This window comes from Phaseolus vulgaris, chromosome 8, assembly GCF_051622355.1.
Source record: "Phaseolus vulgaris cultivar YP4 chromosome 8, ASM5162235v1, whole genome shotgun sequence".
In the NCBI taxonomy this organism is placed as follows: domain Eukaryota; kingdom Viridiplantae; phylum Streptophyta; class Magnoliopsida; order Fabales; family Fabaceae; genus Phaseolus; species Phaseolus vulgaris.
In genome coordinates, this window is record NC_143505.1 from 9,991,100 (window position 1) to 10,016,076 (window position 24,977).

General features: G+C 30.8%; 1 protein-coding gene and 1 long non-coding RNA gene across 2 annotated transcripts; both read right to left on the reverse strand.

Annotated features, from left to right (window-relative positions):
- Positions 1-4,441: 4,441 nt before the first annotated feature.
- Positions 4,442-5,827, reverse strand: LOC150025399 (uncharacterized). Its single transcript, XR_016515210.1, has 3 exons — positions 5,664-5,827; positions 5,438-5,512; positions 4,442-4,612 (listed from the first exon to the last, which is right to left on the reverse strand). It is a non-coding gene; the product is annotated as an uncharacterized LOC150025399 (long non-coding RNA).
- A 9,093-nt stretch (positions 5,828-14,920) lies between these two features.
- Positions 14,921-18,649, reverse strand: LOC137826055 (receptor-like protein 49). Its single transcript, XM_068631897.2, is given in 3 exon segments — positions 14,921-17,893; positions 18,066-18,080; positions 18,083-18,649. Coding segments are annotated over 3 exon segments (3,234 nt in total). The 5' UTR covers positions 18,524-18,649; the 3' UTR covers positions 14,921-15,115.
- Positions 18,650-24,977: the final 6,328 nt, after the last annotated feature.

Here is a 24,977-nt window from a genome sequence, read left to right on the forward strand (position 1 = left end):
TTTACAATCACTACAAAAAATAATTAAATAGCAACTAAACTTAGAGACAAAAAATAATTAAACACTATATTGACTAAATATAATATATATTATTTTAGTGACTAAAAAATTATTAGTATCTAAAATGGTTTCTATTATTAATATAAAAAATTATAAAATAATTTCTAAATTGATATCTAAATTAGTTACTAAGATTTTAGATTCTAAATTAGTCTCTAAAATTATAATGGAGATAATTTAGAGTATAAAGTAGTTCGTATTTAAAATCTCAGTAGCTGAATGTTAAATACCAATTTTGAAACTAATTACAAATTTTATTAGTAATAGAAATTACTTTAGATATCGATATTTTTTAGTTTATAAAATAGTCTCTGATTTAGTCAATTCACTATCTAATTATTTTGATATGTAAAATTAGTTTTATTTAATGATTTTTTTTTAGTAAATTAGTTTATTTTTGTTGAATCATGGTATACAGTATTGGAATGTTATAAATCATATACTTGAATAGTAAAATAGTTCGTCTCCACCAATGTACGTTGAATAACATATATAAATCTTGATTATAATTTTTATATAATTAATGTGAATTAAGTGTGTATTTAGATATGTAATTTTTAGTTAAGTTGTCTTTTTTAATTAAAATTAAATAAATTGGTATTTTTAATAATGTTCTTCGACTATAAAATTCTCAAATTCTCATTTTTGTAATCAAAACCTTCAACATTCATAATCAAAATGAAATTACTTTAAACATTCTTTTAATCTCGGCTAATTTACTAACCACAATATCAATTTTTACCAAATTCTCACTTTTCTTTTATTTTTAAAATCTTGGAATTATTGAAATCTCAAATCCAATTTACACCCTTAAATATTAGGATAAAATAAGAACTTGATAATTTTTTATAGAAAAAAATTGATATATAAAAGACTAAATTTGCTTAAAATTAGAAATAGATAGCTGGCTTAAAAAAAAGACTTCAAGGAGCGAAACTACACATTATTCAAAGGAAAAACATTAAAATTGTAATTAAACCTGTATATAAATAATCTCTTTTATATTAATTTTATTCAAAAAAAATTTATAATCTAATAATAAATTATTTATGACGTATTTTATTGATTTTTGTAACGATTATTTTTAATATAAAATATATAATCTTATAAAAAAATTATGTTACTTTTATATTCGTTTCAGCTTTTGCAGATAAAAAGAAAATAATTTTTAGGCTTAGATTTTGTAATAAAGGCTATGATTAACAGCCTCATAAAGAAAAGAAAGTAGAATTGTTTGAGGTTGGTTTTTATGAGATTAAGAAGTCCTACAAGTTTTGGTAAGGTTTTTTCTTTTTCATATTAATTTTTGAAAACTAAATGATATTTATTTTTAAAATTTTTTCAATCAATTTCAAGTATTTCAAAGTTTTTATTCCACGTTTTTTTTTAAAATAGTAGTTACTAAATACTTTGTCGCACTACAAGAAAAACATGAAATAAAAAGCAATTTTAGAGACAAAAAATAATTAGTTGTTATAGTAACTAAATTAGACACCACTTTAGAAACTAAAAAAAAAATGATTTCTAAATTTGTTTCTAGTATTGTTAAATGGTTTCTAAAATAGTATCTAATTAACTACCAAGGTTTTAACTACCAATTATGTAGTTTCTAAATTTGGTAGCAAAAACATTGGTTGTTAATTAAATACCAATTTAGAAACCATTTAACCATAATAGAAACTAATTCGGAAACCAAAAAAAATTTAGTCTCTAAAATAGTCTTTAATTTAGTCACTATAACAATTAATTATTTTTTATCTTTAAAAATTGGCTTCTATTTTATTATTTTCTTGTAGTGTCAGGTCATATAACAAACTAGATAGATCTATTATAAACTCTATTAGTAAGGTGTCGAACTAGCACTTAATAAAGTGCTTTATTTACTTATTCCTAATAGATGACTTACATAAGAACTTGTATATTAGTCATATTCTATAATTGTTGATATAATTATAAATGGGTTAACTTTGATAAAGAAGATAATATCTTAACTTCTTATAACTTAACATATCCATATACTTGATCATCTTGCTCATATCTAAAAGTACAAACATAATAAATACTTATCTAACTTGAAAAAGAACATGAAACTCACAACTTAAATCTTAATAACAACTTCTTATATCATTACCAGTTAATCTTGCTCATATCATATAACATAATAAACATTTATTTTTTCGAAAAACTCATATCCACCATATCTTCTATTGATGAAATATCAAGAATCTCTGTTTAATAAAGTCTCTATAAACACTAAATTAATGAGTCATCTTTTTGAAAAACTCATGATTGGTTATAATTAACGAATATCAATATAATCTAATTTTTAATGAAGTTTTATGATTGATAACATTCACTAGTGAATTGTAAAACTAATTTTATATTTGTTTAGTGAAGTCTTACCATTGATATTGTTAACTAGTGGATATTAAAAACGATTTTATATTTGTTTAGTAAAGCTTTATGGTTTATAGGGTTAACTAGTGAATCACAAAATCAATCTTATATTTGTTTAGTAAAATCTTATGATTTATTTATAACATTCATCAATGCATCAATAGATCGGACAAACAATCTTATATTTATTTAGTGAAGAAAATTGATAGCGTTCATGAGTGGTGATTTTATATTTGTATAGTGAAACCTATAAAATTGTGTAAGGATAAAAGTGATACAAATAAGATAAAGTATAAATATTTTATTATTAAAGTGTAAAGCTTATAAATAATAAAAGTTAATTATTCAAATTTTATTTAAAAAGAAACATCATCCTTCTCTACCTTCTTTCTAAAAAATCTGACAAATTTGTTAATCCTTTTGAAGATTGGAGCTTGTCATAAGAATCTTGTTCGAGAATAAAACAAGTTTATCCGATCATAATATTCTTTTGAGTAAGTTCCTCTTCACCCTTGTTTTTTGTCAGTTTTAAGAAAATTCTACTTGTTTGAAGAGGGGATTGTTTGCATGTGATGTTCCTAGAGCTAGGTGAGTCTCTATTAGTCTAGGATTATAGACATATGTTTGCATCATTGATCAAGACTTTCTATCTACATGTTTATCTTTTCTATGAGTCTTGTGGAGATAGAGACATTGGTTATGTGTTGAGCAACTAAAGAGGTAAAAGAAGTTAGTTTGGTTTTCAATAACACCTTAAAGTGGATAATCTAGATTTAAAAGTGACGTGATATCCTCTTTTTAAACTTTTGCAAGAATTTGTGTGATGATTGAATTGTGTTTAGAATTAAATGTTATAATTAGATTTAAGATTTCAATAATTCTAAGATTTTAGAAAAAAAAAGTGAGAATTTAGTAAAAAATGATAGTGTGGTTAGTAAATTAACTTTGAGATTGAAAGAATGTTTAAAGTACTTTGATTCGATTATCAAGGTTTTTATTACAAAATGAAAATTTAAGGATTTTATAGTTTGAAAAAAATTATTAAGAAATCCAATTTATTTAATTTTAATTAAAATAAATAAATTAATTAACTAAAATGATAAATCTAAATACATACTTAATTCAAATTAAATATTTTCAAAATTATAATCTAGATTTATATATATTTTTCATGTGTATTGCTGACGAAATATTTTACTATTCAAATGTGAGCTTCTCCTTAAAAAGAATTTTCTGCTTTTAATTATCTTGAAAAGGTTAAAAAATGTGTTAGTGGAAAAAATCATTGGAAACGAAAATAATTATTTTTCTGTAAACTGTTGCCAAATAGTTATCGATCAATTAATTGTTGGCTATTGATTAAAAAAACCATTAACTCGAAACAAATTACTACTATACCAATTAAAGAATGTTCCTATAAAATTAGCCTTCAAAAAAATAAGTGGACTTCCCTTTCTTTATGCACTCCCACCAAACTTTAAAAAAATATTAAAAATATTCAATTTGAATTTTATAAATCTAAATACAAATTTGCACTTTGGATTAATTTAGAATAGAAATTTATATTTTGAATACAATCTAAAATACAAATTTTTGAATTTTGAATAAACAATCAGAGTACAAATTTGTATTTCACAGTGAAAGTGAAATTCAAAATACAATGCAATATGAAATATTGTATTCTTGATTGGACAATATAGTATACAATTATACTTATATAAATTTTGTATTTTAAAAAAAAAAATACGAATTTTTATTTTTGGATCCTATAATCAGAGAAGTTTTCAGATTTTACATTCTACAATTAAAAAAAATTAAAGGATAATTTAAGTTTTTTTTTTAAAGTATGAGGGTGAAGGAAGAAATGCATTGAGGTGAAAAGGTTAATGCAATGTTAATTTATGATCTTGAGTGCATGATTCTTGTAGAAAAGTTCCAAGAAAATGTATTCAAGAATGCAAAGTTCTCATGTAACACCCCGGAAAATACATCTAACTATTACAATACCGGTTCTACATATTTCCGTACAAGCTTACAGTTTTTCAAAACATTCCTAATATGTGATTAGGACATATGGAAATACAAATATTTACAATATAAGTTTCAAAATCAACGCCTTAAAACTCTTCTGATCCTCAGACACCTGTAAGATCATCTGCTCGTGTACGTAGTACAGTCATCGCAGTTCAAACACAGCAAGAAAAGCAAGGGTAAGCTAGTGAAAATAGAATTTTATAATATACGCAATTAAATCAAAAGAGAAAACCAAGTTACATGATCAGTTTCTCAAATTATACAATCTTCTTCAAATCCCAACATTAAAACAATCACATAGATCTCACATGGATCTACACATCCAAGGTATTCAACAAACAACGTCTTCTGGAAGACCCATATTAAGTAAGTCCTACCAGAGACTAACACCTGATCCAAAGATTACCAGCGAATCTAACAGAAAGGATCAGGGTAAGTTCAATACAACCCAAGCCGTGCATCTCATATGTCATGGTGTGCATGAACTCCCCCATCAGCTTCTCACCACCTGATATCTTAGTCTATGTGACTTAGATCATCAGTGAAGCTCGGAGATCTTTGTTACCATATAGACATCAATACTTAATACACAGCAAACATCAATCCATACATTATCCCGACATCAATACTTAATACACAACAAACATCAGTCCATACATTATCCCAAATGTATGAATTCAATTTCATACCATTTCGTCATACAATATCATTCAAAAAGTTATCCACAATATTCAAAAGTTTATTTGACATAAAAAAAATACACTTTAATACTAAATCATCAAAACCCAATATTTCCACAAATTTAAATAATATATAAACAAACAACCCAATATAAATAAACACACAACATCCCTGCAAGAGAAATTGAATATTGGGACCATGTCCCTTCCGCATTCAGATCTTCTATCCTAGGGTGCTATTAAAAATTAAATTTAGCTTCCCTTACCTCAATTGCTTGCTTTTCAAGCAACTTTTAGAATTTTATTCCCCACCGTTTGGATAAGCTTCAAGATTTACGGGCCTAATGCAAATTATCCAAACAGAACAAAAATTTAGTATATAATAGAATAAGTTGAGAGGATTAAACTTCTCAACTGACCCCACCAAGATTGATGATTAAATCCTAAGGAAAAACAGAGAACAAAGGATATTTAGAGTAAAAATGAACTTACTCTGTTTAAAAATCTGATCGGGTAGAAATGTTCCTTAACTCCTCTGCTACAGCGTGGTATGATCAGATTCTAAAATAGATGAAGTTTGGGAGAGAAAATTAGGAGAGAGGGAGAGAAGAGAATATGGAGAGAGAGAGAAAGAAGAAAAATGGTACTGTGGTGGTGGGAAGAATGTTTCTGTTGCTTTTAAAAAAAGCACGCTGTTACATCTCACTCATCATGCAACTCTTGATGTTGAAGGTCATGAAGTGACAGGGGATTCTACCTCCAAAAAATTTTCCGACGCTCAAATTAGTAATAGCATAAAAATATATAAGTGTAGTTTATATAGAGAGAATATGAATCGAAATACTTTTTGGGGAACTTCGCGTATTTATAGAGTTTTTGGTGGACCTTATCACATTTATTTTTCTGTATCAGTTATTTCAGCATAATATCATGTAAAGAAAAAAGAAAAACATTACGGAATTGAGTAACAAGATTTTATCAATTAATATATCTTTTAAAAAGTTAGTTGTGGATCTTTTAATAGAATCAAGGTTTAAAAGTGTTATGATTCTGCGAATATAATGGAGATAAAATGATTTTTTAGATATCACCAAGATTGTAGCCTTATTTTTTTGTTGTCTTTATCTTGTCACGTGCTACCACCCTTTGGTCTGGGTCTTTATCCGATACAAGGGCGGGTTAAATCCGAGTTTCCTTTTCACAGAGATTTTTTTTGTGTGTATGGGTAGTCATGGTCTTTCCCACATTCAGACAAGGTCTAGGATGACACAATTATATTTTAAAAAATTAAAAACATAATGTATGAATTGAGAGAGATTAATAAAGGAATATCTAAATTGTTATGGATTTATGATAGTTGGTAAGGTACCATGATAAATGAAATGAAAGTAAAGACAAATTGTTTTATTATAAGTGAAAATCCTAATGATTATCAATATAATAACAAAGTTGGTATGGAAAAAATAAGAAGCAATGCAAAAAAAAGTGAAATGATAATTTAGGGCAAATTAAAGTTCTCTCCAAAGCCTAAGTTTATAGCCTCTGTCACTTCTTTCTCTCCTGGTACCCTAACTTTCTCCTTACAAATCCATGCACACTGTGTTCTATTACTGCTAACTAGACAAATAGTTTGACGATGACAATGAAATATTGGATTTCACAATTAAGAATTCCCAAGAATATACAAATAAGAAGAGTATCTCTACATCCAGGGCCCATTAAATCTCTTAAGAAAGCTATTATTAAAGGCACATTGGGGTCACAATTAGCTGAGTTGAAAGTGTAAGTATAGAAGAATCCTTTTTAAGTTATATAACCTTTTTATACTATTAAAAAATATCGATATAATATAAATTACAAACATTCATCTACTTGTTAAGATATGCTTCACATTATTGTTAAACATTATTTCTTTACTAATAAATAGGATTGGGTGTGTGTCCAATCATTAATAGAAAAATGATAAATAATAACGTAATTTCAAAAATTGTATTCATATAAGTAACTAAATCACTGATATTTTTTTTTTCAAAAGTCATGGTTTAGTAATCAAAATTTCAATAAAAAAACAAAGTAAATAATTTAATATTATTTAAAAAAAGATAAAATAATTGTATTTTGTATAAGACAGTATCTGTTATCAATTGATCAACTGCTACTTGTCACTCAATCACTCTTCCTTTACTTTTCTTCTCATATTCGTTCCTTAGTACTCAGTCGAAAGTGGTACCACAAAAGGTTTTCCGACGATCAAGTAAGTGTTTTGTATTATAGTGAGTAATATATTGATAAAAGTGTACCTTATTCGTGTATAATCATGTTTATTTATAATTTTTGTAATGAGATATCTCGTTTATGGGTTATATCTTTGCTAAAATGACATTATCAGATTTTTCATGGATCTCCTTATTTTACCTTGGTGCATTAATTTTATGCGGTCGAGCAGCCTCGAATATCGAGTGATGTGGTTCACTCGATTCCGGTCGCATAGAATTAATACTCCAAGGTATTGACCGAATCAAACTTGGATATTAAATTTCACATGAGGTGAAAGTATTTCCGCAACAAGGGTTCTCTCACCTCAAATTCTCCTTTAACTTGGTCAGGTACTAATTGAGAATCGCTTTTGCATAGTACTTGTGAGCTCCCATGTCATTTACTAGTGTAAGCCTAGCCATTATGGTTTCATATTCGACCTAGTTATTTGAAGCTTTGAAGTCAAACTTCAAAGATTGTTCCAAGAGTATACCATCAGGGCTTTTTAGGACAACTCCTGCTCCACATGATATTACATTGGATGATTCATCCACGTGTAGTGTCCAACATAAGTCTGCTCCACATGATATTACATTGGATGATTCATCCACGTGTAGTGTCCAACATAAGTCTTCACCCTTGGTAGGTTTAGGACTTAATTCTGGTGTGAAATCATCTAAACTTTGCAACTTGATTGCCCCATTCGATTGGTACTGGATTTCGAACTCTGATAATTCAACTGGCCCATCCTATCATTCGCTCGGCTAAATCTGGCTTAGCCAAGATTTTCATATAGGATAATCGAATTTCACAATTATCTTTTGATTCTGGAATTACATTCTCATTCGTCGGGAAGTGATCTCGATTGCTAAAGCAACTTTTTCTATCATTTGATATCTAACCTCAACACCATGTAGTATTCAGATGATAAAGTATGTCGATCGTTCCTCTTTTTTCACCTTTTAGACTAACACTGCACTTATGCCTTCATCTAATACCGATAGGTATACGATGATTGATCGTTGACGGTCTTGATTTTGTATAATCGGTGGTGTTGTTATAAAAGCGGTGGTGTTGTTAGCAAAGCTTTCAATTGAAGGAAAATTTCTTCACACTCGGGATTCCAATTGAATTTTTCAACCTTTCTTAAGAGTTGGACGATTGGTTTGGTTTTCTCTATAGTCTTGGAACAAATCTTGACAAAGTTTTCAACCGCCCAATCAACTTCTGTATTTCTTTGGTGTTTTTAGGGCTTCACATTTCAATGGTTGCCCTACATTTCTCTGAGTTTGCCTCAATGTCATAGTGTGTTAGCATGAATCCCAATAATTTACCCCCTTCTACTCAAATGCACATTTGTCGGGATTTAACTGCATTTCATGCTTTCTTACTGCTTTAAAAACTTCTCATAAATCTTTTACATGTTGTATGCATGAATTAGATTTAACCACAATGTCGTTGACATATACCTCAACATTCCGACCGAGCATTCCTTTAAAGATTTGATCCATTAGCCTTTGGTAAGTGGCTCCAAAAATTTTCAAACCGAACGACATTACCTCATAGTAGAAGTTAGCACAGTCGGTCATGAAAGATGTTTTATCTTTATCTCTTTGAAACGTTCTGATACAAACCATCTTGACAAATAGATAACTAAGGACACAATAGACACTTCACAATTAAGTCAGTCATCTTAGTATCCAAGATAAGGCCCCACCAAACTTCAGAAAGACCTCAGCAGAAGAAGAACTAGACATAGGCCAGAGCATCCTATGTTCTTTCTTATGGTCTTTTTAAATGACAAGTTTATGTAAATAAATTGGCTCACTTTGGGTATTCAAATAGAAGAATAAACTAGATTAGGGTGTACTTAGTATAAATTGAGCTTGTGCCAAAGCCCACCTTAACCTAGCTCCTAGAAACACACCCATGTGCTCACCTTTGACCTATATTCTAGAAGACTCCCCCATGTGCTCACATTTGACCTAGTTTCTAGAAGCTTGTAATCATTTACGCCCCTACCCTTCCTCTCTTCCTCTCCAAAGCACTCATCTCTATAAATAGGGTGCTTCCCCTCTTGTAAATTAGACATTGAAATTGATTATAGAAAAAAAAAACTTTGGGTGAGTGTTTAGTGAGTTTGAGTACTCTAGTATTTTGGGGTCTTACCTTGAGTAAATCATACTTCAAGTGGTGGATCGACACCACTCATCTTAGAGTTTTCCACCCTCCAAGTGGTGTGACACCATCTCCATCTTCATAAGCTTTCATTCTCTTCATCTTTTCCCTTTTATTCCTTTTGCTTTTTTTCATTCCATTTGTTTAATTCCTCTTCTTTTCATTTGGTCATTTCCATCTTATGTTATTTTAATTTCCCAATCATCATCATCTTCACCTTATAATTGTGTTTTCTTTTTTTCCTCTAAAAGTGAGCCTTCACACTTACTTAACCACTTGGTTAAGTTTATGTCTAGTGGGAATCTTCTTTGAGTTTCTCACCATATTCTGCTAATCCAAAATTTATAAACAAAAGTGTCACCTTAAAATGTGTAATCCTAAAATCAACTCACTTCGCATTCGGATTTGATTGTACTCGAAATACGCATCTAGGAAACTCAACACTCGGTGATCGGCTGCACCATCTACAAAGCTATCTATGTTCGGTACGAGATAGGCATCCTTAGGGCAAGCTTTGTTCAAGTCTATATAATCTTTGTGCATTCTCCATTTCCCATTGACCTTTTTCACTATTACTACATTGGCTAACCAAGTGGTATACTGCACTTCTTTGACGAACCCTATTTCCAACAGCTTGTCAATTTTGTTCTTTGCAGCATTATTCTTTTCTTCACCCATTTTTTTTAATTTGGGCGATAGGTCGAGCTTCTTTATATACCAATAACTGGTGTGTAATGATGTCAGGGCTTACCCGTGGCATATCAAACACAGTCCAAGTAAAAAAATCAGCATTTTGAATTAGTGTTTGGCTTACCATGACACCATCGACGATCGTTAATGATTTTCTCATATTTTTTGAGTGTTATAAAGGTATCAGACGTAGGTCCTCTCCAGATTCGATATGGACATCATCATTATGGGGTCTAGGTCAACTAGGGCAACCATGTGTTCCTTTTTGGGAGCCCTAGGCTCTTAGGACCATTCTCTCCTCTTACGACCCTATGGAGTGTTATCTTCGCCCTAAACTCTAAAGCCTAAATCTTAAACTCTGAACCAAGAACGCTCCCTAGATGGTTCTCGGGGTTGTGATTTATTAGTAGGTTTGACCCTTAGGCTGGCCACATAGCATTCTCGTGCCACCTTTTGGTCTACGTGGATTGTGACTATAGCGAGATATGGAGTTGACACTATTGCTCAGAGTACGTTGAGAGAAGGCCTTTCAAGCAAGATATTATAGGAAGTGTTGGCTTTGACTCTCAAATACCTTATCTTGATAGTTCAGCTTAGATGTTTCTCTTTGCCAAACATGGTGTATAGATCAATATACCCCTGAGTGTCCACTCGTTCTCCAGAAAATCCGACAATCTAATCATCATATGGTTGGATTTCGATCTCTGGGATCCTCATTTTTTTAAAAATGATGGACTATGCCTTCATCCGTTTGCAATTTCTTTGGTGGAGTGGCGGAAGCATCAATGAAGGAAGATGAACAAGGAGCTCACGTAGAGCTTGTGAAGGCTAAGTATGGAGAGTGATAGGTGAGGCCCAATCTCTTGATCTAGTGGAAATTTGAAGACTAAGTGTCTATCCTAAAGAGGTATAGACAAGAGTGAGATTGGCTGAATATTTTGGCAGCAATTCACTCATTCATTAATCTTGAAAATACATGAACCAAGCAACTAAATTTATAGAAGAGAGGGTTGAACATTTTGGAGCCAAAATTTGAAAATTCAAAATAAAACTCTCCAATGAGAAGGTGTCATTTGGAGTCATGCTTTCCATGTTTAGCTCACACCTTCCATGCTAAATCCTCTCCACTCCTATGTTGTCATGTGGACGTCTATGTGCTCCATGCAAAGGTATTTTCGTTCTCCAATATACCCTAGATGTTTTAGGGTTACATTGGGCTCAAAGAAGCCCAATTGTTATCCTAATTAGTCATATTTTACTATTGGCCCAAATACAAGCCCAAAATCTTATACTACTTGGCCCAAATATTTGTTCCAATTATTTTATGCAACTAGGTCCAATACATAGCCCATGAAATCCTAAACAACTTTATACAATTTATTTAAGCTAAAGCTTGGCCCAAAAATAATGTTGACTAGTCAACAGAAACTTAGTCTTCTTGTGTTCTTCTGACCAAAGCTCTAGTTTATGTTTTGATGACTTGGAGGGCTTCTTGGATATGTTTGTACATTCATTCACCCTAGAGTTGTCGTCTTAATTGGGCCTACAAAAATAAACAAAAAGCCCACTTAGACTCGTATTTGCAATTAAATCAATAAACAACCTCTAAGTCTTCATCCACCTTATTATGGGGTTGTGTGTGGCTGGACGGTTTCCATCAAAAAGTCTTCCAATAAAGGATATCCATTGAACATCCTTGATCCACAAGCATCTTTGTAATTGAAAAATTATCTACTTTCACTGTAATGACCATAGGATCATCTTATGTTGGATCGATCACTTTAAAATCATCGTTTGCAAAGAGTATTGGGGGCATCCTTGGTCGGGCTATAGCCGAAGTTGAGTTTACTAACTTAATAGCCCGAAGATGCTTCTTTCGGGCGGAGCTTGAACATCCTTTGCATGAAAAATCACCAGTGATTGTGTTAATCATTTCTCTGCCACTACGACGTGAATGTTCATCTCTTCTTGAGGGTTCACTCGTTTGTGGTTGATCCTCTAGTCGTCGGTCATCATCGTGATGCCATCGAGGATAATATTCTTTTCGTTCATCCCTTTTGGGATATTTTTCTCTCCGCTGAGGAGATCTATTCGAGTTTTTGTTATTGAGCTGTACAAATTTACGCAAGTGCCTGGCTTGAATGAGCTCTTCAATTTTATCCTTTAGTGTTTGACACTCTAATGACTTTCTACGGCAAGTGCACCGCGTTGTCAAGTCTCCAAGGACGAATTTTGAATCCACAAGGAACAGTTGAATATTCAAGTAAAAGATTCGTTAAATATAAAACTAAATAATAAAAGTTTGTTGGAATTTGTTGTGATGGCAATTATTAACAAGAAAACAAGGCAAATAGTTGTTACTTCAATTGGAAAAATAGGGATTGAGTTTCATCTTTCTCACTCTTTTGTATTTTAATTAATCATGATAATATGGTGTCCTATGATTGATATTAATGTCCATATAAAAATCATTTATACTGATTCCTTGCATATAAAATTATTAAGATGTTTCTCAAATATCAATTTCTCGCATATTTATAAAAACAACTTAGAATCAAGACCAGATGTTGATAGCAATTAATATTTCAAGTCAATTCATAACACTCAAATATGTTAAGTATTATTGTTTAGGTCATAACCATAAAAAATACTTTCCAGTTAGATTTAAGATTCTAGATCAAGAATTAGAAGCAAAACAATAATATCAATAATTAATCAAGAACGGAATATTATATTCAAATATAGTTATTCTATAAATAATAAATTCAAAACATATAGTTATTCCAATTACTTAATTGATTACTAATAATAATAATATATATATATATGTGGATGTATGATATTATGATAAAAAAAACTATAATGATGAGGATTAGTATGTTGAACTATGCTCTCAATAACATTTACAATGCTAATAAAAGGAAAGGTCCAAGTGATGATTAGGCCATCCTCCAAAGTCATTATCAAATTTGTTTTTGGTGATATTAAAGCAAAAGATATGATATGTTCAAGTGGTGAAAGTTTTTTTTCATTATTTAGTTTGTTATATTGGAAAGTTTGAGTGTGTTGATAACGACATGACAAATAAAATGGTGCTTTGCTTGAATTGAATGGTAGATTGAAGTAGGGTTATTAGCTTATGTTTTGAAGGGAGTGTCAAAGAGATAGAAACCTTGATACCTACAATTCTCTCTTCAAGATAGACTAATTAAGATTAGTAGTAAGGTTGATAATGAAATTGTCACTCATTGTTTATATTGCCTACTTTGTTATTTGTATCGTTATACAAAGAGGATGCATAATTTGCTAACTTTTTTTATATTATCTTTTAATTATATAATTTTGTTCTTTAATAAATAAAAAATAATTTATTTAATAAAATAAATAGTTGAATAACTTTTTTTTTATTTCAAAATAACTAAATAAATTTTCTTTTTAAAATAACATATACATAATTTTTTAATACTATTTTTACAAAATTATATATACATATGTATACTAAATTTTATTGATTTTCTATTTTTTTTAGTTAATTGTTTATAAAAATTATAAAATTAGAAAAAGTTTAAATACACATGCAAGAAAGCACATCTGTTTTCGTTAATATTGAATAATACAAATAATTTATTTACTTGTCTTTTTATTATTTTAGGCTGAATAAATTCTGTTTCACTCTTCATTGCAGAGAGAGAAACTCAGACTAAACATAAATCAAATGTGGTTTAATTTTGTTTAGTTTTAATTTAATATAAAATTCAAATAAAGTGAATGTTTTGTAGTTTGATTCGAATTCACTTTTGTACTTTTTTATTATTATTATTAAATTATTAAATATTACAAACAATTGTAAAATATTTCTAATGAAAATTTATCAAACAAAAAGATATTGTGAATTTTTTTATATCATTATTCTTATAATATTTTAACTTTCTTTTATATTCATAAATAAATTATAGTTAAAATTTTGCTATAATATTTTGATAAGAATATTAAGAATAATAAGTACATCCTAAAGCAACATTTAAAATGCATATTCATATTCGTTTGTTAATAATTAATTAATTTTAAATATAGAACATTATGCTTAAATATTATAAACCTTTTTGTTCAATTTTTACCTTTTAATTCGAATCAAGACCAAACAGTTTAGTTAACAAAAAAATAGATAAAAATCTTAAAAAAAATATTTTAATCAATTTTTTTATGGTTTCGGTTTAGAACTTACTAAAATTTTATTGGTAATTTCAATATTTTTTTTGAGTTAGTAAAATCAATAAATCTTTATAAAACTTTAAGTAAAAATTCTAAAGAAAAAATGACTTGTTGAAATAGTTTGATTCTCAGTGGTATAGTAAGAAAAGGGGCTAAAACAATGACGGAGATGAATGATATTGTTGGGTGTGAGTCTTGTGATCTCCTATTGTAAACAGAGACCAAACATCCATAAAATTGAACTACCTAAACTCTCTGATCTTGAAATCTAACCACCACTCTTCCTATATCCATACTTTTATTTGCGTATTTTAATGAACTCTGTAATTTTTTAGCCTTTTATTGCGTCTCAAGTGTTTGATGAAAACCCTGAGCGAGAGCACTGTGCATTGGCATAGAATACCCACAAAAACTACCTCAAAAGAGAGGGACATGCTTTCTCTCATTGTATTTTGCCACCCTTGGGTTCAATTTCTATGTGCAGGTGCATACATAATAGAACAAAGAATAAAGGGAACAATCGGAGTGGTAGGCAGGTACATACATGTATCTAATCTGAACAAAGAATAAAGGGAAAACAAAAGGAACAGATGTGCATGTTTTCATCATTAGTGTGAATGAGAAGAATATGAATCTGGATAAGTTGATGTTGAAATGGGAGGTGATGGGAAACATGTACACCTTGGATCATGAATTACCTTCTTGTTACTGATATGAAGCTTGGAACACAAGACACAGTACCTCCCTCGAAACCTTTGATGGACCAAGTTATCTTGTATCTCATTGTAATCACAATCCTCTTCCATATCTGAGTTATTTTTCTTAGTCTCTTCCTCTGTATCTTCGTCATCGTCATCATGAATAGGTATCCAAGTCAAACCAAGCATTGGAAGAATAACTAGGAGAGCTTTATCGATTATATGGTTGCTCCATTTTTTCAGGCTCTCCAAAAACAATGATGGAGCCACGACCATTCCTGCTCCAACCCCAAAACCAACTCCAATTGATACAAAAGTCCAGTCAAATTTAGCACCAGAATCTGTATGTACTTCAGATTTTGAATTGCGCTGATCAGGACACATATTCAAAGGAATTCCACATAAGTCTGCATTACCAACATAGGAAGATGCGTCAAATGTTTGAATTTGCCTACCTACAGGGATTTTTCCCACCAGACGGTTAAAGGAAAGGTTCAGGTATGAGAGGAAATTTAAACGTTCAAATTGTGTGGGAATTTCACCACCAAGATTGTTGCTTGACAGGTCCAATGACTCAAGCTGTTTTAAATTCCCTATAGATGAAGGGATTTGGCCTGTTAAACCATTATGAGACAAGTTGAGAGCATAAAGTCCAGTAAAATCCATAAGCTCTTCAGGTATTGTTCCATCAAAATTGTTGGATGAGAAGTCAACAGATGTGACGAGATTCAGGACTTTGACAAACTCTAACTGCAAACCTTTGACTGTAAGTGTCACAGAATCATGATAATATATACCATCAAATGTAAGGATCTTAGATTCTATGTGACTGAATTTGGATACACGATCTTCATCAAGCATCATTGCTTTCCAGGTTTTGAAGCATTTTTCTGGAAGTAAGCCACTGAAATTGTTGAAAGCCACATCAACAATTTGAAGCATATCCCAAAAATCACTGGTACGAGGACATGCAATGTGACCATGAAATTTGTTTCTCCTCAAAACCAGGACGCGGAGTGTGGATATTATATTTAAGAAGAATGGAAATACATCATCTACCTCATTGTTTCCAAGATCCAACACCTCTAATGATGTGCAATTTGCAATAGATTTGGGAATTGGGCCTTGCAATTGATTGCTATTCAGATCCAGAGTTTTTAGAGCACAAGGTACTGGAAATTTATCTGGAATGCTGCCTTTAAACTTGTTATGTTGAAGATTTAATACCACAAGTGTCTCACTCTGTGTTAAGCACTCTGGAATTTTCCGATCGAAGTTATTATAAGAAACATCCAGAACTAGCAGACTTGAACTATTGCACAGGAATTGAGGAATACTCCCGGATAAATTATTTTTGGACAGAGACAAGAAAATTATGCGAGACATACGAGTACCAACATCTGATGAAATAAAATTGAAATTGTTGCTTGAATAGTCCAAATAAGTGACATTCACTGGAAATATTTGTAGCTTCCCTTGGAGTTTGTTAGCATGAAGGTCAATGAGGCTCAGATAGGAACTAGTGTTCTGCACAGATCCTTCTAAACTGGTGAGCAAATTGTGAGAAAGATTTAATTGAGCAAGAGAGTCAAGTTGCCAGATCCATGTTGGTATAGATCCTTGAATATGGTTGCTTGAGAGGTCTAAAGTGGTTATTTTGGAATGGTTTCTCAAGAAACTAGGGAACTCTGTCAGGTGGCAGGAAGCCAACTCTAAACTGCTCATATTGTGTAAGGAAGATACAAAGCCTACATCTGTAAGATTTGTGTCTACTGACAAGTTGTTGTGTGAAAGAGCTAGTTTACTTAGTTTTGGAAGTCTCTGAATCACATCTAGCTTTATTGTGCCTTTTAACTTGTTGAATGACAATTGGAGGACAATAAGAGACGTGAGATTAAAAATAGATGCAGGAATGGGGCCTTCTAAATTATTACTTCTTAAATCAAGACTCTCTAACATGGAGGAGGAGATATTTGAAAATTTATCAAGCTGTCCACAAAAATGGTTGTTGGAAAGATAAATCCTTTGCACCGATGGAAGTGCAAAAAGAGAAGAAGGAATGTTTCCATCAAGTAAATTGTCCTGTAAATCAATTTGGACCAGCTTTCTTAGGCCTTCCAAGTGAGCATAAGTGATGGAACCTGTGAAGTTATTGTGTGAGAAGTCTAAATGCGTGAGGTTCCTGAACATATTCAAGGACGGAATTGGACCAGTAAAGTTATTAAACGACAATAGCAGAGAAGTGAGTTCCTTGAGTCCTGACATTGAACTGGGTAGTGTTCCGTTAAAATGGCAATTAGAAAGATCTAAGATGGATAACTGCTTAAGATTACCAATAGAAGTTGGTAATGCTCCTGAGAACCTTGTGTGACTCACAATTAATTTCTGAAGGGAACCATTCAGAGGTAATCCAGGCAAAGATCCATTAAGATAATCGTTATATGATAAGTCTATGTCAGACAATGTTGTCACCTGAAAGATCTTCTCTGGAAATATTCCTGTCAATCCACAAGAACTAAGGTGGAGGATTACTAAATTTGGAAAATCAGCAAAGTTTTTTGGCACCGAGGATGAAAAATTGTTTTGATCAAGACGAATGATTGATAGGTTTTGAAGTCTTGTTAGGGAAGGATCAAGGGGTCCTGAGAGATTGCAGTTTGACATGCTCAGCTCCTGCAGGCTATGTAGCTGCAACAAAGCATTGATCCATTCATTTCCCTTGGCTGATACACTCACACCATCCATATACAATTGTCTAATCATGGTGAGGTTTTTGACAAGCATTTGCAAATCTATTTTTTCAAGTTTCAGCGGTTTCCCAAATAAAAAGGAAAGAGAAGAGATATCAAGAGTTACCAACCTTGTCAGGGAAGAAATCTCTATTGGAATCTGCCCCACAAAACCAGCATGAGACAAATTCAGATATGTTAAGTTCTTCAACTTGCTGAATCCGGATGGTATCTCAGAACTGAAATTATTAACAGACAAATTCAATATCCGGAGACTTTGCAGGTTGAAAAGAGTACTTGAGTTGTCAAATCCACCATTGATTGATTCTCCATTCAGATCAAGGCCAATAACCTGTCCCTCCTTATCACAGGTTACACCTGTCCACTTACAGCAATCTATGCTTGAATTCCAGAACACAAGTTTGTGAGATTTTTCTTGCTCGAATTTGAGGCTGTTCTTCAGTTTTAGCAATGATTGTTGTTGACCCTCAACAATTTGACCAGAAACACCGGTGAAATAAACAGTGTGATGTATCCAAAAGCAGTAACATAATATGATGAAAAGGAAAGGAACATGGAAAATTCTCATTGGAGTTCAGTGAGAAAGACACACAATGAACCCAAAAACACAGACCGAAGAAGCAAACAGGCTAATGATGGCTTATGGACCCTTCTTTTTCCAGTGTTTATCTTTCAATGCAATTTGCCAAAGAATATATATATAAGTATAATTAAACCTAATGTTAGAGTGTTTGACATGTTCCAACGAAGAGTGAGAGGAAAAGTTGATTGAGAAAGTGTAAGATGGGTGAAGCTAAATTCAAAGTAAATCACGTCTTCCTAAGGTACCACTTTTCTTTCTTTCTTTCTTTTTTTCTCACTCTGTTTCTGATTTTCTTGCTATTAATTATCCAACTAGAAAACAAAGAAAAACAACGTTGCCATTATTGCGTTCATTTTCCTAGACATTTCTTGTCTGAAGACTTTTTTCTTTTAAGAAAAAAATTATTTATCATTCATTTTTTCTCTCACTTCACTTTATAATCTCTTTTAATAACAAAATATTATGTTTTCTTTAAAAAATTAATATAATTTTTTTAAATAAAATAATAATATATCTGATACCTTTTTAATAATAAAATATAATATTTTTTAATAATTAATATAAAAAAATAAAATAAAATAATAATATATTTAATTATTAAATGAATGTAAATAAGACATTAGAATGTCAGTCTTTAATAATTTAACTTATAAAAAAATAAAATTTATTTGACACTTTGTGACCTCCCACGCAAATTTATATGAATATCTGTAACAAAAAAAAAGTTATATGAAGAGATAGCAAGAAATCATTTTAAAATTCACTACATGGTTATCAAAATTATTTCTGATCTTAATAAAATTCCGTTTATTTTATTGAACACAGTTGGTTTAGATGAAATTATAATAATCTCTAGTTTATTCAAAAAGTAAATATTACATTTTAGGGAAAAGAAATATACACGATAAACCTGGCACTGTTTTTCATGTGTATATTGTTGAATTTTATTTTTTGTGATATGTTAAAAATAAAAGATAAAATTTTGTTAGCTACGTATTTCATCAGTTTTGTTAATTGGAGAATTGAGCATCGAAACTTTAAATTTCAAATTGAGTCCCACGTTCTTCTTGACGTAGTTCACGGTTAAGAATGCAAATGAATTGATATAGGTTAAAGCTTTATAAAACTTATTTTTTCTAATTTTCCAAGTGAAATTAAAGTTCAAGATGCATTTATTTGATAAAATTACTTTAATTTAAAATATTTTTTAATTATTATTTTCTAATATAATCTTGCATTACTTAGGAGTCGAGATCAATGTCAGTTTAAATACAATACTTTTCTTCCTTAATCCATTAAAACGTTTTTTATAAACAAAATCGTGACGAAATTCAAAAACTCTTCTACTCTTATATGTTGTTATCTTCTCTTCTATTTTTTCTTTCTTATCTCTTACATTTAGGAGATAATTAGAAGATTTCTTTGAATAACTTTTTTGTGATAATTAATATATTTATAATTAATTAATTTTTAATTTTTAATTTACTTTGGTATTGTTATTTATTTTCATTTTACTTAACTACAATACTTTTTAAAAACTACTTTATTTTTTCTTCAACATTCAAAACTTATCTAAATAAAATATCAAATATTTTATTAATTTAATTATAAAAGTTAAAGCAAATTCTAAGCTTGTTAAGAATGATTAAATTGATAAAATAATTTTTTAATGATTTATAAAAACCTCCATAAAATATAAAATACTGTGAATTTCATAATTTATGTAAAATACTGTGGATTTTAAAACTCTCATAAAATACCAGTCCTTCCTTCCCTGCAACCGGGTGATAGTCGCTTAGATTCATTGAGAGGTCTAGCTCCTGTTCTGATGCCTGAACTCTCCTTGCCAGTCATAGAATGGGGGACCCCCTCTCATCTTCCTCAGCACATTCATAGGGTAAAGTCTTTTCTCAGGTCTAGTTGCGGTGCGGTCCGCTCTTTTCTTTCACTTATTGGTACAGCAGCTTCACTCCTCTCCCAGCAAGAGGATAAAGCGCGTTCATATCCTGTTGAGAAGTCATCTTGCCACTAAGATAAGGATCTAAATCAAATAATATGAGGAATGATGGTAAGTAGTGAGGATCCCACCAGAGCGCCTTCTACTTCTAATAGGCCATGAACTAGATCAGAATTATTCTCAACGAGTCCATAAGATGTGATCCCATTTTTTTCATCAGGTCCGGGTAGAGACCAAAGGTCTTTGAGAACATTAATTTTCAAAAAATATTTAATTTTTTACTCATTTATCATTTAAACCAAAATCATTTATATTTATTGTACTTATTTATTCAGGCTCTGTTTATTCAGGACTCTGGAGTCTCTTGCAGGTTTTAATGTTCAGAATTCAAACTTTTCAACTTCCATTTACACTGAATGTGAGCAGTTCTCTCTCTCCTTTCTCATTCAATAATTCTATTTCTTTGAAATATTGAGTTATTATATTTTTCTCATGGATTAAGTCATTGATGTGATGAAAACAGATAAACAGCAATTAAGCAACAAATTTGAAGAGGGAAGGATTATAAATAGCATGGCATCACCGCTGCTACAACGAATGGTTGCAATGCATGCTTTCAAAAGAGATTCCAGGAGGAAGAAACTTTTGAAACCAATGACCTAAGGTTCTAGGATCAGGTCCAATGTTTTTTCTTTATTTTTTTATCAGTAATAAAAAATCAATAAAAGAGTGGTTCAACCCGTAAGAAAAAAAAAAAAACTTAAGTCAACTCACCTAATTATACACTGAGATCCCATCTAAAAGATTAAACTTATGGAAAAAAAAACATCAACAAATCATCATCATACAGACCAGAGGGTCAAGACACCGGTTAGAAAAGGAGAAAAACGTAGCATGAGACTTGGCAGTGACTCACGACGAAGCTTTTAATTGAATCAAGGCAAAAACTTCTAAAACATCACACCCTTATTAAAAATTACATTATTTTTATGCTTCCACAACTCGCTTACCACTACAACCAAAACCGCTCCCCATACTTCGCCTGAAGCATTTTTGGGTCTGAACTGAAAAAAATTCAGCAAATAAACATTGTGAGACACGAACTGCACTCCAATTCATTCAAAACAATGATTCCAAACTAGTCAAGCAAATCTACACTCGAAAAAACCAGGTAAAAATACCTAGAAAGATCAATAACTGCTTTATCGATTTCTTCAAATATTTCTAAGCCATGACTTTTTTCTAGAAACTTCATTTTTCTTAAGTTTGCTTCCACATTGACGTTTTGGATTCCATTGTTTTATTTTTTTTTCTTGGTATGTTTATAGTCTTTCATATTTTCTTGATTTTTCTAAGGTTGCATCCCATAATTTAGTCACAACTCCATCGTATTATACCCTTTTTGAAAAGTTCTGAAAAGTATAATTTTCTATATAGATTTTCATGTACCTACAATATCCAAACGAGTCTAGTTTATAAGGAAGTAAAGAAAATACCTAATATATAATAAAGACATAATTAAGTATCATTGTAATAAACAAGTTATTAAAATCCCTCTACACAAAAGAGAAGAGACATAGTTCCAAGAATTTAGTATATCTACAAATAACTCAGATCAACGTCAGTTCCATTGCCTAAGAGGATCAAGTGAAAGAGTTTAAAGTTTTTTACCCTGTGGTGGGTAAAAAATGAATAGTGTATATGGATGAAAATTGAACTGTTTGAGAATGGTATTGATGTAAAAACTTGTTTAGATGTTCTACTCGATTGATAAAAAAAATAAAGTTTTGTTTTAAAAGAGATTATTAAGGTTTTTTTTAAATATATAAGTAAAAATATTGAGATTTAGAAAAAGTTAAATGTATTAAAAAAAATTAGTAAATGAAACTCTTATTTTTGACAGATTTTGAAAATGTTAAGAAAGATGTAATTTAAAGAAGGGATTATATGTTTGTTCAAGAAGTTACTTTGTGTAAAGAGGACATTGTGGAAGGGTTGGTGATATTTTGACACATTGTTCCACTTTACACTCACTACAAAATATTAATATTTATAATTAAAAAAATAAAAAAAAATCTTAATGAAAATATAATCAAAATACAAAATGTTAAAATAATTTTCAAAATTAAAAAAATTATAAATGATTAAAATATTAATATTTATTGGAGTGTAGAGTGAAATATAGGTGTCAAAAAATCATTTTGTTGTGGAAAACATAGAACTTATAACTTTTTAGTGGACATAAAGTAGATGTCATGTCGCCAAAAGTTGTCTATAAAAGAAAAATACTATGATTACTATAAAAAGAAATATTACAGGCTAAATTGTTGTTGTTGATTTCAAATTTAAGATTATTTTCAAGATACTAGCGGATAGGCTTGCACTTGTGGCTGCTAGAATAATTTCTCCTAATCAACATGGGTTTGTGCAGGGTAGACAGATTCAGGATTGCATTAGTATTGCTTCTGAAGTTATTAACATCTAAAAAGGTTAGAGGATGTAATGTGGCTTACAAAGTTGATATTCATAAAGCTTTTGACACTCTGAGTTGGAAGTTCTTATTATTAGTTTTGAAACGCTTTGGTTTTCACCCCTCGTTTGTCGATTGGATTAGTACAATTCTCTGTTCAACTATGCTTTATATCAGAATAAGTGGTAGTTTGGTGAATTTTTTTCCCTGCAGTCGAGGTGTAAGACAAGGTGATTCATTGTCTCCTTTACTTTTCTATCTTGCAGAGGAAGTTCTTAGTAGAGGTATCTCTAAGCTTGTGAATGATAAAAAGATTTTAAATATGGTCAGTCCGCAAGGTTATCTCACTCCCTCTCATATTTTGTATGATGATGACATATTTATTTTTTGTAGGAGGGATATTAAGTCTCTTAGAAATTTGAGTACTTTTCTTAAAACATATGGTGATTTTTTTGGTCAATATATTAATAACTCTAAAAGTAGTTTCTTCACCATGGATAATTCTCCAAGATTTGTCACCAAAATTCAAAATATTCTTTCTTGTAGTCATGGTTGTTTGCCTTTCAATTATTTAGGAGTGTCTATCTTTGTTGGTGCTCCAAAGTGTCGATTTCTTCAATCTTTGGCTGATAAAGTCAAATTGAAGCTAGCATCTTGGAAAGGTAAATCTGTTAACATGATGAGTCAGATTCAGCTGGTCAATACGGTGATTACTGAATTTTTAGCTTATAGTTTTAATATGTATAAATGACATGTTTCACTTATTAAGCAAGTTGAGCAGTGATGTCGAAATTTTATTTGGACTGGTGATATTCTGAAAAAAGGTATCGCTATCGTTAATTGGACGAAAATTTGTTCACCTCTTGAGGATGGAGGCTTGAATATTATTAATCTTCATCATGAAAATAATGCATATCTTCTTAAGCTTGTTTGGAACTTTGCTTATAGCAACCGGCCTTGGTTTTTACTCTTGAAAGCTAGGGTTCTTAAATCAAAATACGAGTTTAGAATGGTTTATAGATCCTCCTCTCTTTGGCTTGGAATTAAGCAATTTTATTCTACCATACTTTATTATACTTCCTGGACTATTGGTACAGGTTCTTTTATTAATTTTTGGAATGATAAATGGTGTTCTACTACTTCTTTAGCAAATATTGCAGGGTTATCTGATGGTGCTAGCATTCCGGATACCGTTTCTCAATTTTAGAAAGATTGTGATTGAAATATTCCCTTATCTTTACAGCAGATTCCTCATTTTTTTTAATCATATCATGGTTAGAGAGGAACATGATATTCCTAATTGGATTCTAAATGAGTCTGGTCGTTTCACTCTTAAATCGGCTAGGATTTTTTTCTTGAAACCAGGAGTTCCATGTGGTTGGGGTAAATTCATTTGGTCTTCATTTATTCCGCCTTCCAAAACTCTAGTACTTTGGAAAAAATTTCATGGGCGACTTTTTACATATCAACATATTCAGAACAAGGGTTTGCATATATGTTCTATGTGTACGCTTTGTGAAAAACATGAAGAATCTATTCAACATCTTTTTTTAATGTTCTAATGCATTGCATATTTGGAGTTGGGTTCGAGAGATTTTTCTTACTTCTCATTTCTCTAATAAGAATGATCTTCTTTATTTTATTAAGAGTGGTGGTAGTCCTTTGGTTAAATTGATTAAACTTGTTGTGATAACCTTTTCTATATGGATGTTATGACGTATGAGGAATTATGCTAGATTTCAGCATAAGATTGAGGTTTCTAAGGCTATTTCGGTAATTAAAGATTTAACTTGTCTAGTGGGAAATTAGTCTAAAGCTTCAATGAAGAATGATATGTTGGATTTCAACGTGATTAAATTTTTTGGTATTAAGACTCGTAGTGGTAAAGTTCTTCTTCCTCTTCCTGTTAGATGGTAATTTCCTTCACCAGGCTGGGTTAAAATTAACATTGATAGGACTGCTAGGGAGTATCTTGGTCTTTCTACTTGTGGAGGTATTTTTCGTGGGAGTAT